The 16,812-nt window shown below is 33.7% G+C and overlaps 2 protein-coding genes and 1 pseudogene across 2 annotated transcripts; 2 read left to right on the top strand and 1 right to left on the bottom strand.

The window, feature by feature from the left end:
* Positions 1-1,672: 1,672 nt before the first annotated feature.
* On the top strand, positions 1,673-7,880 carry LOC143531733 (uncharacterized). The gene is made up of 13 exons (XM_077026976.1): positions 1,673-1,791; positions 2,809-2,984; positions 3,100-3,220; positions 3,416-3,589; positions 4,007-4,204; positions 4,318-4,395; positions 4,680-5,020; positions 5,101-5,211; positions 5,568-6,052; positions 6,651-6,819; positions 6,930-7,169; positions 7,363-7,497; positions 7,654-7,880. Exons 3-13 carry the CDS (start codon positions 3,103-3,105, stop codon positions 7,786-7,788), a joined length of 2,184 nt encoding a protein of 727 aa, XP_076883091.1. The 5' UTR covers positions 1,673-1,791; positions 2,809-2,984; positions 3,100-3,102; the 3' UTR covers positions 7,789-7,880.
* A 1,718-nt stretch (positions 7,881-9,598) lies between these two features.
* On the top strand, positions 9,599-12,133 carry LOC143531732 (large ribosomal subunit protein mL101 (rPPR4)-like). Its single transcript, XM_077026975.1, has 2 exons — positions 9,599-9,843; positions 10,727-12,133. Exons 1-2 carry the CDS (start codon positions 9,604-9,606, stop codon positions 11,969-11,971), a joined length of 1,485 nt encoding a protein of 494 aa, XP_076883090.1. The 5' UTR covers positions 9,599-9,603; the 3' UTR covers positions 11,972-12,133.
* Positions 12,134-13,326: 1,193 nt separating this feature from the next.
* LOC143531772 (protein neprosin-like) lies at positions 13,327-16,748 on the bottom strand (annotated as a pseudogene).
* Between the last annotated feature and the right edge of the window lie 64 nt (positions 16,749-16,812).

The following is a 16,812-nucleotide window of genomic DNA, read 5'->3' as shown; positions in this document are numbered from 1 at the left end:
AAGTTACATGATTCCTAGTTAGAACTTAAAAGCTTTGAATTTAATGATACATGGTAGTTCTTTATATAAACCACAAATCCCAGAAACATAATTGTATATTCCACTAATCAAGTTAATCAAAAAAAATTTATAAAAACTAGAAGGAGATGAACCCAACTTACAAAGATAACTTTGTAGATATATGCACCCATTGCAACCGGTAGCCGTCGAGCCCTCATGTAATGATTATTATTGGTATTACTATTAGTAACATAAATGTCATCGTTAATTTGATCAATATTATTTTGACAACTTATTTACGTACGCGTGATTATGAATGATAAATAACATCATTTTATATATTTATATAACGACTAGTAGCTTCTATTACTAATCACTCATATTATTTTAATTATCGTTATTAAAACGTGACAAATAGTAATCACGATGATAACAAGACATGGTTGAATAAATAATAAAGGTAGTAAGTGGAATCTATAACAATCAAGTGAATCTATAAAAAAACGAGTTTTATCGTGATAAGTGTACAAATAACTAGAAAAATTATGTTAACACTGGAGTAATTATTAATATACTATAACTTTTGAACTAAAGTAATTATTATTACAATATATTATTTTTTATAACATAATTACTCTAGTTCAAAGTTGTAATTACTCTAGTTATTTGTATGGTTAGTATTCTAATTTTATTGTACCGGATCTCACCCCTATATATGATATGTATAAAATGAAAACCCACTTGAGTTGATAAAACGTTGATTGGATACGAATTCTACGAGTAAGGCTTGAGGCTTTTGTAACGACGGTGAATAAGCAGACGCTAATTGGACTATTCGAAGAGTAAGAATATATATTACGTATGATTGGATATTTCATGTCATGCACACAATAGTTAGAATTTGCAATTGACTCATGAGTTTGACAAACAAATAAATGATTAATGTGATCACTTACAAAGTCATACGGCCCGATGACCATTTTTTTTTCCAATGGCCCATATGACACGTCAAACTCTCAAATGCAGACTTAATTTGATATCATATGATCCATGGTGTTTGTTTAGCATCATCCATAGTAAAATACATTATTATTATTATCTTTTTTTGTTTTATGATGATAAAAAATATATTTATAATATTCATTGTTTAATTATACTTATTATTATTATTATCTTTTTTTTATGATGATAAAAAATATATTTATAATATTCATTGTTAAATTATACTTAATATTAAAAGGCATGGTCAATTTCAAAAAAACTTCAATTGAATAATGTGACGGAGTTGTGATGTTGCCACATCAATCTTTTTTCTCTTTTATTTTGCTTGTATTTTAACTAGTCTTTGTGCAATAATCTTTTGTTAGGGCCCACTAACTTATATTTAAGATTAAATGCCGGTACAATTAATACCGACCGATTTCGCGTTGGTTTACTGCCGCAACATGCAAGTTTTGTTTTGAATATATTAATTGTTGTATTTGAGCGTTGACGAAGTTAGACTTTTGTTTAGTTCTGGTGTCGTAACCCGATACCAATTGAATTCACGCCGACTCGTGATTGCACTATACATATTTTACTAACCGACTATACGTTATTTTAAAAATGTTACTCTTTTAATCATAAACTATACAAGTGCAAACACTATTTTGTCTATGCATTCGTTAATCAATACCGACCGAATTCGCATGACGGGTTTTGTTAAGCATTCGTTTATAAAGGGGAGTCTACTCGTGGATCATCCGAAAGTAAGTTAACCTAACCGCTTCTCAATCGACTCTGCACACTCTGGTTCGCCTTTTCATCCGTTACAATTATAATATAATAATCGCTTTGATTTCACTTCTGATTCATCGATTATATATGTTCATAGATTGTTTGACGTCTTTTGATACACATATATCCGCATTTTCTTCAATTACCTAGATATAATAGACTATATTATGTTATTCAAATTGATGATGTACAGAGTTATTTAGAAGATTGGAATATGATATTGTAATTGAATTATTAGCAAGTATACTGAAACCCTAATTTGTGTTTTATGTATGTACTTTGAATTTTGAGAGGAATTGGAAGGTGGAACACTGAACTTTATGGAAGGTATATTTAGTGTTACTGTTGGTAATCCTGGACCGTATTCACAAGTTGGTTAAGTTTCTTTAGTTTCCTAAAGTTAATAGGATTAGTATGCTACTAGGATTAGTAATGTCTTGGACACCAAGTTAGGGTTAGATACTTAGATCTATAAGTTAGGGCTTGGGTAGACTGAAGACACGTTGAATGCTTGATCAATAGAGAGTTTTTGAGTTAGTTTTCTTTTGCGATAGTAGAGTGTTATTGATCCTATTCCCTGAGTTACATTTGTATGGACAAAATCAGTACTATATTACCAAGAGTGTGTAAACTAATGGATTTTAATGAACTTACTTTCTTTGGTAGTAGCTTAAATTCTACATGATTACAAGTGTTCATGCGAAGAACGTGCTTCAGTGCTTCAAAACATGAACATTGAAGGCTTGTTGTTAGCTTTTTGAGTGATAACCGCTTAGCAATTTGTTATCTTCTTGTTATCACTATGATATTAGAGACAGAAAAGAAAAATATACCTGTATAATATTTGTTCAGTTATGTAGCAATTCTGTGTTTTATTCAGTTAACTATTTATTTAGTTATAATGGTTAAGAGGCTATAAATCCATTAGCAATTTACATTTTGTTGTCAAGTTAGGCTTTTTAGTTGAACGACTAACTCTCTAAATGTAGCAGACTTTTTTTATACTAATATTCATCCTATTTTTAATATCAGAAATTAATCTTTTGCTGGATGAGAAAACGGGCATGAAGTAGGAAAGCACTTCTTTGGCAGGTTATGATATCAGTTCTTTTGGCATACTAGGATTGTGTTGCTCTCTTTTGTCATATGCGAAGGAGTTGGATGATATTATTATTTTGACTCCGTATACTGTTTAAAGCAAAATTAAGGTAATTCTTATAGAAATTTATTCTTGGTTTAGATTTATTATTTAATCTGCATAGTATGGGTGACTTCTCTTTGTAAAGTTTCAGACTAATGTTTATTGGTTATATTTTGAACCAGGAAATGCCACGCAAAGTAACATACGGAGTTGATTTCGATGACGACTATGATATTTATGATGACTACCAAGAGGACAATTACGATTATAATTATGTCAATGGCATAGATGCGCATGACGCTGGTAATTGATCATTTGATCTTTATCCTGCAGAGTTTCTTGAGCTTATTAATGGCCATATGACTCCACTTTACTTAACATTTGTAAACCAATAGTTGTATCTGAATCTTTATGTTCTGCATATTGATTTTTACGATGTTTATAAAAAATAAGCTTCCTATGTTGTTGTGAGTTGTGACTATTATACTTTTTCTATAGCTTGGAACTCTGTTGAAGTGAAACCTGAAATTAGACAAGAAGTCATTCGGCAAAATGTTTGGCGGTGCCCCATATGTACATTTGATAATGAGGAGTATACGTCATCATGTGATATATGTGGTGTTCTTCGCAACCCTTTGGTCAGAAGTAATAACAATGGGCAATCAAGCACAGGTATGCATCTTTATTTAATGTTTTTGTGCTTTGTAATTAAATTATCTTACAGAGTAAACCAAAATTTAGAAAGAGAAACTAAGAGAAAGTCAACATTTTACATGTAATATTAAAAGTCTAATAATGGTGGCTAATTGCTAATTTGGTTTAAAAGAAAATGCACACTGTTGTTAACTGCTATATTAGAAACTGACAAACTGTGATGTGACATATATCTATATTAAAATTGTTCCTTCACTCACTATTAGTTGTACGGTAGTTGACATTTGACAAACATTTCTGTCTAATACACATGCATCGGTTTGTGCTAAAGAATAATTTGAAGTTTAAGGAGTTTACATACCTTTAGGAATTAGGATTTAGGACCTATTTTAATTTTAGGTTTCCGCTTTATAGACTTAGATTTTTTTAATGCAGCTGGTGGCAAAGGCGTGAACTCAGAAGCATCAGTGATGGCAAAGTCTCTTTTTGCATCATTGGAAAGCTTGCAACCACATAAAGATGCGTCTCTAATGAAAGATGACAAACTTTCCCACTTGAGCGGAAGTACTCAAGCGCAATTTCGTGATTTACATAACGCCTTTGTTTCTGAAAAACATTACAAAACTAACATAGGTCTGTACATGCTCTTGACATAGATGACCATTTTAAGACACATATTCTTAAACCCTTCTTACATAACGACTAACTTTAATGATCCTTGGACTTTCGTGTTTTGACTACTTCAGCCCCTTTCAAGTTTGATGTCCCATCTCCGGATGATGTGGTTTCTCTGGGGTTGAAATCTCACAGAATAGGTTCCAAAGGTACTCTGTAATCCTATTAACGTACTAACATGTAGAAGAAAACACTGTCATACTAAAGACACCCAGATATACACATGATCTATATTAGCATGTAGATGTTTCATTTTAAAGTACTTGCTTGTGTTTCATTAGTCATAATAATATGTTCATGATCAAATTCTACCAACTATACTAGCTGTATATATGCTGTTGCTTTATGTCATTTAATTTCTGTTATGCTCAAAATAAATGTTAAGTTTTCTAGTTGAGACCTGACATGTCCCATTCTGTTCCTAATTAAACAGTTGCACCCAACTTGAATAAGCCATCAACTTCTAATGCTCCTTCCAGCAAAGCAATAAACAGTGTCAACTCTAGTTCAAGTGCAAAACCTTCCGCCATGTCAGCATCACTAAATTCAAGGATTAAGTTTAATAATGTGGAAGAGAGTAGTCATGCTTCCAAACTTGAGGCGCAAGCAGTTAGTCTTTCCAGTGAATTGAATAGCATGACCGTGACTGGAAAATCTGGAAATTCCAAAGTTAATAACAAGGAAAAGATAGTAACTCGTGCAGAATATAAACCTGATAAGTGGATGCTACCTGAACAAACTGATGATAGTTTGACTCAGCTGAATCTTGCTATTGTAAGTTTGCTATGTTATTGATCTTAAGATTTATTAAGTTGAATTATAAGCTCGTGACACCATCTACTTAATATTTGCAGGTTGGCCATGTGGATTCTGGAAAGTCAACACTCTCAGGAAGGCTGCTACACCTTTTGGGCCAAATATCTCAGAAACAAATGCACAAATATGAAAAGGAGGCTAAATTGCAGGTATTTTTAGTTGGTGTGTTAAATGGGGCTGGTCTGGTTGGGCTGGAAATACAGGTCAAAATCGTGCTGGGTTGGGCTGGATACAAGCACTTTTTTGCATATAATTTAATTTGTTAGCATATACAAATGTCATATTTATTATTACAGAAATGACCGAAATCTTGAATTTCTACCCTTTTGACCCGTTGGTCCCATTTGACCGTTTTCCCTTTGCTATTTGTATTTGACCCGTTTTAGATAAAATACAACCCAAATAGACCCATTCATAACTAAACATGCAAAGTTTTCACCTATATTTTTTTTCTGTTGAACTTGGTTAACTGGATTTATGACTTAAATTTATATTTTTAATAAAGGGGAAAGGTTCTTTTGCTTATGCATGGGCGTTAGATGAGAGTGCTGAAGAAAGAGAACGAGGAATAACTATGACAGTAGCAGTTGCCTACTTTAATTCCAATAAATATCATGTTGTGATACTTGATTCACCGGGTCATAAAGATTTTGTTCCAAACATGATATCTGGTGCAACACAAGCAGATGCAGCAATTCTTGTTATTGACGCGTCACTTGGTGCGTTTGAGGCGGGTATTGATAGTGCAGGTGGTCAAACACGGGAGCATGCACAGCTGATTAAAAGCTTTGGGGTTGACCAAATAATCGTGTCTGTTAATAAAATGGACGCTGTTCAATATTCAAAGGATCGTTTTGATACTATTAAATTGCAACTTGGGACATTTCTTCGGTCTTGCAATTTTAGAGATTCTTCTGTGTCGTGGGTTCCGATGAGTGCCATGGAAAACCAAAATTTGGTGGGACCTGCTTCTGATGCACGGTTTTCCTGGTCAGTTTCTTTGTTATTGATACGCTTGTTTTGTTATCTTTATTTTTTAAATGATATGTATTCTTATAGGTTTTTGTAGGTGTGACAGTTTTTACCCGTTTATCTGTAACTGGGTTGGATTGGGTAATGTTCTATTTGTAATGGGTCAAAATCAGAACAAAAAAAAATAGAAAGGAAACAGGCCAAATGAGTTGAAACTCAAGTGTTTATTAAATACATGAAACCTCTTAAATAGTTAAATCATTTCATTTAAAAAGTTGGTATTATTGCAATGCTATTTTGTCACACTGGTTTATAAGAAATGAAATTGTGGGTCAAAGGTGCTTTGGGTTTTTTTTAATCCCTTTAAGGGTTTCAAATGGGTAATATTTTAAAAAGGCTGATAGGAAATAGGTCTATAGTCGCTCAAGTTGCTTTGTAACGCATGAAACCCATCAAATCGTTTATTCTTTAGATTTTTGTGGAATATAATGTTTATACTTTTGACACCATAATTTTGTGAAAACCAAATAGTTTGCCATAATGCTATATTATAAGCAACATTAATGGAGATTAAGAAGCTACAAGTTAAATTATCAGTTATTTTGTTATATTACAGGTACAAGGGCCCGAGTTTGTTGGAAGCTATAGATGCTCTTCAACCTCCTGCTAGAGAATACGCTAAGCCTCTTTTAATGCCCATATGTGATGTCATCAAACTTCCATCTCATGGTCAGGTATCTGCATGCGGGAAATTAGAGGCCGGTGCTCTTCGTAATGGAAGCAAGGTACTACATTCACTTATTATTTAATGATAAATTTATCACTGTAAAAACAGAAGGGCGAATTGCTTTCTGGTTGTTATTAATTAGCTAATAATGCTATTTTACATTTATAGGTTCTTGTTCTGCCTTCTGGAGAGATTGGAACAGTGCGATCACTGGAACGTGATTCTCTGCCATGCAGCATTGCGAGAGCAGGAGACAATGTAGCTGTTAGTCTACAAGGCGTTGATGCAATTCATGTGATGTCTGGTGGTGTGCTGTGTCATCCAGATTACCCTGTGGCGGTCAGTGATCGTTTGGAGCTGAAAATTCTCGTTTTGGATATTCAAATGCCAATTTTGAGCGGCTCACAGGTAATGTTCTTACTTACGCGTGTTTATATACGTTACATGTTAATACGGCTTGCTCTTTACTTGAAACACATTTTGACTCGTTATCCAAAAGTTATAAGTTATAAATCATATGCCAATTTGATCATTTCTTTTTATTTTTAATTTCCGGGGTCTTCATGATGATGGTTTTGTGATGGAACTACAAAATGAGCAGTTGGAGTTTCACATACACCATGCACAGGAAGTAGCGAAAGTTGCAAAGATTGTGTCGTTGCTTGATTCCAAAACGGGTAAAGTAACAAAGAAGTCACCGCGATTCTTGTTAGCCAAGCAAAGTGCTGTAATTGAGGTGCGCACAACTTTTCTTAATTTGATTTATATAAGAAACAGACTTATTGATATAAAATTACTTATATTATAATTTTAGACCAAAACCAGGGCCATATATTCTTTTTGTTTTACATTTAAACTATCTTTTTCTTGATATTTACTACAATACCCTCAGGTGGAGCTTGGGGGAGCGGTCTGTGTGGGTGAGTTTTCAAGCAGCAGGGCACTTGGCAGAGTATTTCTTAGATCTTCAGGGACAACAGTTGCAGTTGGTGTGGTAACCCGAGTCATAGCGGGCGAGCGTAATTAGTTCATCATAAAAGGAGCCGTTTTGAGTTTCCATATTTTTAGGTAATTAATCAAGTGTACAATTTTGTATCGATTAGGCGGTCCTTGTTTATGACAGAATCATTGGAGTATTTTTGTTTGTTGCGTTTTATGTTTTGTTTATATGTTTGTTATGTTTTTAGTGAACAAATCATATATTTTTGAATATGTTTGTGTAACTAAACGTAACCTGGCAATTTTTATTTTTATTTTTTCTATTTTTAACAAGTTTCATATAGATCTTTATACATTAAAATTAGAAAGTGATATACGTACAATGTACATGTTAAGATTGTTTCAAGTGTGATCGACAAGTTACCACCCTTGTGCATTGTTTCAGATTTTGAACACGGTTTGGGTGAAACTGGTTCCAGATCGATCCGATCTGCCGGTTTGAAGTTGGATTTTAAAACATATTGGTTGGAACTGAAACAAACCCGCATGTGTTTTCACTAATATTTTAAACTGGTTTCTAAACCTATTCAGTTTAAACCGAACTGGTTGTGGCTTTGTTAACTCGACCCAAATCGGTTTTCAAACCGTTTCTGTTTGACCCAAAATCCGAAATTTAAACAGATCCGATTTTATTAACCTCTATTTTCAAATACAAACACATGATAAAAATACATTATTGGACCCTATTAAAAATCGTCCTAAGCTCATGTACATGACACCTCATAATCATATCATATAAGAGGTGCAAGCTTAAACCGGTTAACAGTTAACTGAACTCAACTCGAAATCGAAACCGGCTAATATAACCAGTAGAGATGTAGCCGGTTTGGCTTAAAAGAACAACGATAGGTTACATCGGTTAGGATTTTTATGCCAGGAACCAGCTGGCAACCATTTAACCGAACACTGGTTAATAAGGTTACACATTTTTCACTCAAAAACCGATTAGGGACTAAAGTCAATTGCTGAGATTATCGATTTAACCATTTGACCGAAAAACATATTCGGTTAGTAACCGATAGCCTAGAAAAACGGATAACCGGTACGTGTTAAAGGGGCACAAAAAACCCGAAACCGGACCCGAAAAAAATACCCAGAACCGGTTTTTTTAATACCCAAATCCGTACCCGACCCTACCCGTAGGGTAAGGATAGGGTATGCAAAACCCGTACCCAGAACCGGATCCGATTTACACCCGCTAATACCCGAAAACCGGAATCGGTTCCATACCCGGAACTAGGTTTTCCAATACACGAAACCGGGTTTTTCAAATACATGATCTATACCTGAAAAATACCTTAAAAGGTACAAACCCCTTGAAAAATCCAATTTATAATAAAAAAATACCCAGAAAAAAACCAAAAAATAGGCTTTTTCCAAACCCAAAAATAGGGTATTCAAATACCTGATTTTAGAATACCCGGTTCTATACCCGACCCCGAACCCGATACATAGGGTATGGTTTTTAGAGGCAATGTCCGAACCCGAACCCGATACATAGGGTATGGTTTTTAGAGGCAATACATGAACCCAACCCCGACCCTGGGTATTGTCAATACCTGATTTTTCTATACCCGGTCATACCCAAACCCGGGTATTTAAAAAAATCCGATTTGTGCCCCCTCTATTGGGCCTAAGCAGCTAAAAGCCCATACAACCGAAGGTGCACCCTAGAAACCATGGTCCCACCAGCACCCGAAACCCCCCTGGAGGTCCATCGTAAAACCCAAAACCCTCGGTCACTCACAATCTAGGGTTCCAAAACCAATATCCATATCCATTCAATTCAATTCAATTCATATGATCTGATCCAAATTCACACTTATAATAATACAATACAAATATGTCATCATCACTGTTTATTCAACGATTCGGTAGAACAAAGAGTCTAACGAAGAGATCCACGAAGAAGTATCTGGAAGAAGCTCTTTACAGACGCTTACTCAAAGACGGAGGCTCAGATGTTAGCGTTCGACGGAATCTGAATGAGTTTATTAAGTCCAGAAAGAAAGCCTACAAATGGGAGGTGGATCACACGCTCAAAATCCTTCGCAATCGCAACCGTTACGCGCCTGCTCTAAAGGTATTATTATTATATGAATCATGATATGATGTTTAGATATAGCATTTTGAACTTAAACAGTTAAGTCCTGTTATGTAGAAACCGGTTTGTAACCGATTGAAACCGTAGGACTTGGATTTTATATGTGTATCTATGTTTATATGTAAAATGCACAAGCAGTTATAAAGGTCAGCAGTACTATTTCACTAGCGTGCTTATTATTAAAGTATTGGAAAGCTCATAGAGCAAGGTTCCGACGGCAACATTTCCAACTTTTTTATAGCTATATCATGAGTCGTGACTGCCTTTTGATATTATGTTTATAGAATGTATTCAGAAATCAGAAATGAACATAGCCAAACTTCAGTGTGCTGATTAAACGTTCTAAAAGTGTATGAGAAATATCTATGATTACAATGTAGGAACCCTCCTCACAATATTCAAGATAGAAACCTTAGATAAATATATCCACCCAGGGAAACATATCTTGCGCCAATTTGTTAGGTTTTATCTATAGATGACTTGGTGTATTTTGTCTGTATAGGTGTTATGAGGAGCTCAAGTTTAGAGTTTGTTACAAAGGCATGGTTATAGTCATTTTTGATTTCAGGTTTTTTGGGTGAAAAAACTTATGCTTTTAAGTAGTGAAGTTTTTGTATAAGCAACAAAATGGATGTGTGAAATGTTCATTTTTCACTTCCGTCTTTCTCTTCCCTTTTAAAAAGTAGACATTTGAAAGTACTCTATAGTTTAAGATAAGCATTAAGTTTTGAGCCTTTCGCAAGCTTTATGAACATCTGTAGTCGTCTATTTTGAAGCTTTTATAGATTATATCTCAGTGCACTTGTTACGGTTATATTAGTTTTCACATCCTTTTTACATTGATTGCTGTATTATTTTACAGCTGTCAGAAACTATGGCAGAAAGGGGAATGAACAAAACAGTCACCGATCAAGCTGTACACATCGATCTAATCGCCAAAACGAAAGGAATAAACGCTGCAGAGGCTTATTTTGTTGATCTCCCAGAACAATCAAAAAACCACTTCACATATGGTCCGCTTCTAAACCATTACTGCAAAGAGTTGATGACAGATAAAGCCGAGTCTATGTTTGCAAAAATGAAAGAATTAGAGTTAACTTTAACTTCAGTTCACTACAATTGCATCATGACTCTATACGAAAAAACCAATCAACCAGAAAGAATTCCAGAAATCATCATGGAAATGAAGGCATCCGAGGTCAAACTCGATACTTTGACCTACAATCTTTGGATGAGGGCTGTTGCTGCGTTAAATGATATCTCTTCGGTTGAACGGGTAATTAATGAATTAAAGAGGGATGAACAAGTTTCTGAACATTGGACTACTTATTCCAACCTGGCATCAATTTATGTCGACTCTGGTTTGACCAGCAAAGCGGAAGACGCTTTAAAAGAATTAGAAAAGAAAATTTCCCACAAAAATCTTTCTGCATTTCAGCATTTAATCACATTATACGGGAAAACCGGTAACTTAATCGAAGTTTATCGTGTATGGCGTTCCTTAAAGCTAGCTTTTCCCAAAACTGCAAATATTAGTTATCTAAATATGATACAAGTTTTGGTCAAGTTGAATGATTTACCGGGAGCTGAAAAATGTTTTAGAGAGTGGGTGTCGGGTTCTCCGTCTTATGATATTCGGATTGCAAACGCACTTATAGGAGCTTATATTAAATCTGATTTATTTAACAAAGCCGAAGAGCTTAGAGAGTTGTCAAAAAGGAGAGGTGCAAAACCTAATGCTAAAACATGGGAACTTTTCTTAAATTATCATTTGGAAAAAGGTGAGATTGTTTCTGCTGTTAATTGCATTGATAATGCAATTGCTTACAGTACATCAACGGGTAAAAAGTGGGTCCCGGGGGCAGCGGTTGTTAGGAAGTTCATGGAATATTATGAGGGTTGTAATGATGTTGACGGCGCAGAAGGGTTTGTGGAGGTTTTGCAGAAAGCTGATGATAATGTTGGTGGTGAAGTGTTGGAATCTTTAATTAGGATTTATGCAGCTGCTGGAAAAACGAGCCCGGTTATGCATCGTCGGGTCAAAATGGAGAATATTGAGTTGAGTGATGAAGGTAAAGTTTTGCTCGAAAAGATAACAGTCAAGTAAGGTTTATTGTTAACATTTATATGAATTTTTGTTTGGAATGAAAGATTTTTAATAGTCAGCTGCTTGCAGTTGGATCTTGAAGCAGCAATAAGGGATTTACTTTTGTGATTTTGTGTTTTCATTTTGAATTTCATTATGCAAGATCTCATGAGTTTGATTCTACAAAGTTGTATTGTGTAAGCGAAGCAGGATCAAATACATTTTATTCTTAATATGAAAACAGCGAGAACGAGTTTGTTGTTATTGTTAGGTTTATTTTTAGAGGTGTTTGCTGTTATTTTTTGTTCGTATTTGCTAGTTTTCGATTATGAGACGTTATAAGTATTTGATGATTTATATTTTGTTGTTATTATTAGATTTTTTTCTTTTGCTGTTATAAGTTTTTGTTGGTATTTGCTGTTATTATTTTGTTTTTGATTTTGATTCTTTTATTGTAATTTTTATGTTTTTTTCTTTGTTATTACCAATCGTTGTTTATGTATATTGGTTTTGGTATTGTTTCTTACGTTCTCATTTTTTTATAAATTGGTATTATTTCGTACGTTCTCATGTTAAGATTAAAATGTACATGAACCTTCCAAGCTATGCCTAGTTGCCTAAATAAATTATTTTTGTATAATTAATTTAAGTTTATTAAATCTTACCAATAGTTATACAAGTTTATATAAAAGTTAAAATGGATGTAATCAAAGAAACGTTAGGAAAACAATGGTAAAAAACTAATAAAAGTTTAATGTGTATGTTTTGTGTTAACTATTAAGATATATTTTTAATGTGGGGCTACCTCACTTGATTGAAGCAAATACCTTTTAGAGGCGATGCCTCGGGTTCTTGTTCAAAAAATATTATTAAGATATGTTGATTATCATTAACGATTTTGAACTGGTCTTCATTTAGTTTGTATAGTATAAGCATATGATGTACAGGGCTCGTTGAAAATAAGACAACTTACCACGTTGAAAACCGGATTGGTCATCAAACCTGCGCATATAGTCAGAGCTGCCAATCTGGCAATTCGTACTGGAAAACCGGATGATGACGTAATTAATTTTAAAAAATATTTATATGTTAAATAAAAGTTAAATACTATACTGTTATGTAAGTTATATTTAAAAGACTAAGATATATCATACACATGTTTTTTCTAATAAGAGAGATCATTGCAAAACTATCATCTTTCTACGTCCTAGGGTCGGTGGCCTAGTAACATACTACAAAGAAATTTGTCTCGTAAAAAATGAAAATTTTGCTTAAAAAACCAGGCTATGCACACAATCACTAGTAATAGCAAAATAACAATTTTTTTTGTTTATTATATATTTTAGATAATTGATACATCAACAATGTTTTAATTGTTAAGGGCATTTTGGACTCTTTCCTGGCCCTCCAAAAAAGATGTAATTATTCCAAAGGCCATTAAACCCGCTTGTAACGTCATAACAATTGGGTTTTTCTGCACGTACAACAATATCAGACAAATTTGGGCTTGTAGTGGTTGTCCCATCATTCAATTCTATGATATTAATAAACGCAGCTTTCCCAAATCCTTCTCCTGGGAAGTGACCGCTTCCCATTTGAGTTGATGTGTGTTGACCCGTTAACCCACTGTCAAACACTTCTCCTCCAAACTGAATCATCGTTGCGTGATCACGAAGGTCTGTGTGATGGCCAGTACCCTATATGATCACCATCCATACTTAACCACCAGTTCCCGTTCTTCGGGTCCTGTAGATGTCAACATTAAAACAAAAATCACAAGTCACAACCATACCCGCGATGGTTTCCCACAAACAACCACTAGGGATGGACGGATTACAAGACCCACGCATCAGAACTCCATATTTATTACATTATACTTCGTTATATTACATTTGTTTAGGAACGTATTTTTGACGTCTTTTAGTTACTATATTTTAGATGCTCTTAGACTCTTAGAGCGTCAACAAGGAACCTAGGAATTTACGGGCAAAAACCTAAAGGACCCAAGAACTTCCTTTCTCCCTCCCGCATTTCATAGATGTCATTTGTGGAAATCCATGCATACGAACATTGGGATTGGGAAACCATGAGGTCTGTAGTCCCCCCCCCCCCCCCCTCCTCTCTCTCTAGCAATGTTACCTAGACATGAAGGCCTTCAACTCGAGTCTAACACCAGCCAAGCACCTTAATGACCCATGTTATATATTAAAATATTTACCTTATATATTCCTAAGTTGATATTAATCTGGATAGCGTTATAAGTTGATACACCGACAGTAGCTCCTCCAATAGTGATCTTATTATTTGTTTGGACGAATCCTGAACACAACAAATTGTAACATCCAGATTTATACCCGTCGCCCTGTAGTCCAACAAATGAAACAATGTTACATTTTAAAAAGTACAAAAGTGTTAGTTATCACTTATCAAAAATAAGACTTAGTGTCCAATAAATAAAAAGTCTAGGGGAATTGTCTCCAAATAGTCCAGGGTAAACCTGAAATAACAAATACATAAACAATATCTTAACAGTTAAATATACTGCATATAAACTTAACAGAGATTATGGAAAAACTCTAAAATGTGCTTGAATTCATGCACATGTTTGAGTGTGCAGTAAAATATAGTTTTTTATATATTTATCTCGCATCTCGTTTTTCGTACTCTAAAATATAAAATATAGTTATGCGAGTGTATATGAAAAAAAATAAACATAAGTGTTTGTGAGTAACATATAGAGAAATAGAGAACATGATATTAGATTTTTTTTAAAATATAAACAAAATTTAGAGAAATATGATGTTTTTCAGTTAACATATATAGATAGAATCAGTGTTGTAAAAATCCCGATTAATCGCTAGTCTTTATTCCACTGACTTGTCACTGATTAATTTTGATTTGTCCAAAATATGTCAAAATTGAAAATTTTATACATAAAATTTGTAATATATATGCATATTTGAAAATTTACATATTAATTCCAATATGATTAATCCCGACTAGCACTTGGAGATTTTCACACCACTGGAGAGAACCAATGTTATTTTGAGAATTTGTAATCTCATAATAAAAAAAATAATTTAAATGAAGTAAATATAAAATGTAAGGAAATGAAGGTACCATCCAACCAGCTTCAATAACGTTGACATCATGATTGGGAATATTAGATATAACCCAAATTTGTGCATTGCTATAATCATCTTTATTTGCAATATTTGGAGCCCATACATTTACAATGGCTTTTATTCCATGATATTTTTTTCCCAATAAACATCCCAATGCATGCTATATCAAGTGCAAACATACAATAACCACAAATTAAACATTTGTCAGGATAATAATATATCAATGTTACTTCTAATTTTCTTCTTATTAAGACCGGTATATGGTAATGTTTTTCAGGCTGGCCGGTTTGTAACGGTTTTCGCCCAGTTACTCAAAATGTGTGTTTGATCCATTGGTTAGTAACTAAGTCGGAGACATTGATGATTTCCGGTCTAAACAGCCAAACTCACAGTTAAATTTGGCTAATAAAAACACAAATTAATGCACACTCTTTAATTTATTAGCTTATTAAATATGGTTATGTTAATAAGTTACGGTTAATGTATTGTCTTTATTAAAAATATATATATAAATGGTAATTGCCACCATGCCTCTGGTCAGGGGGTTTTCCCTTACGGGTTTTCTCTGGGGTGGTCCCAGGTTCGAATGTATGGATCGCCAAATTATTAATGGGTGGTTGAAACTCCGTGTTAAGACTCGAACTCGGGTATTAATGATTGATAGTAGTTTTAATGGCTTGAACTTGGGTATCGGTGATTGAAAAAAGGGTGTTATATCTTATGGACATTAAAATGGGACAGATAAAAAATAATTTATCAAGAAACCATCATGAAGACCTTTTTATTTTGTGTTTGACTAAGATGTTTTAATAACTATATCCCATTTTAAATAGTAGAATGGAATTAAAATAAATTATAATTAGGATTAAAAAATAAAAACCGGTTATCTCATGCCTTGAGCCACTTGAGTCATCTGTGGCACTAATTTTCTTTCCAAATTTAGTTATAGAATTAAATCTTGATATGTCACTTTGCACTTGTTCTTCTTATTGGTATTGTTCCATTTGGACATGATTCACCATTTGAGCTCCATAACTGCTTGATTTCCGACGTAATTGTCTTATTATCATGTCCTTTCGGTAACTCCGGAGGACCCTAACAATAACAACAAATTAAATTCATATAAATACCCTCAAATACCGAATAATAAGAAAAAGACAACGTTGTATACCCCTAGTATATAACATAAACATGATTTTAATACTAGTTAACGTAAAAAGATACTTTAAATATACCAATGGCATTGTTCTTCTTAACTCAGGGAGATCAAAAGCTGGTTGAAAATGAATCAAAACACAATCTATTATATCACCATCCGGGCTCTGCTTACATAATAAAAATTAATAAGTAATATTAAAAATATAAAAAATAAATAAATAAATAATAATAATAATAATAATAATAATAATAATAATAAACAAACCCATGCATAAAATATCAAATAGTGTCTTAAGAGTTACCTTAATTGACTTAACAAAAGGCTTGTTGATCTTCCTAAGGCTAGCATTTATCAATTTCATCTTCTTATACTCATCACCCGACATTGAATTTTCGTTTTCTTGCCATAAATTTTCGATACCCTTCACAACGTAAATGGGCGAAAACAAGAAGAAAGAACACACAAGAACGGAAATGAGAGAAGGAATAATCTCATGACAGTAACTAGACCTCATTGTATATTTTTATGTTCTTCATGAACAAAATATGACTTGATATAGGGAGTTTTGACAACTTTTC

The sequence above is a fragment of the Bidens hawaiensis genome, unplaced genomic scaffold, assembly GCF_021521415.1.
Source record: "Bidens hawaiensis isolate Kalapana, Puna unplaced genomic scaffold, B.hawaiensis_p1.1 tig00009224_1, whole genome shotgun sequence".
Lineage (NCBI taxonomy): Eukaryota > Viridiplantae > Streptophyta > Magnoliopsida > Asterales > Asteraceae > Bidens > Bidens hawaiensis.
Note: the sequence above shows the minus strand (reverse complement) of the source record. Positions and strands in the feature narration are given on the sequence as shown.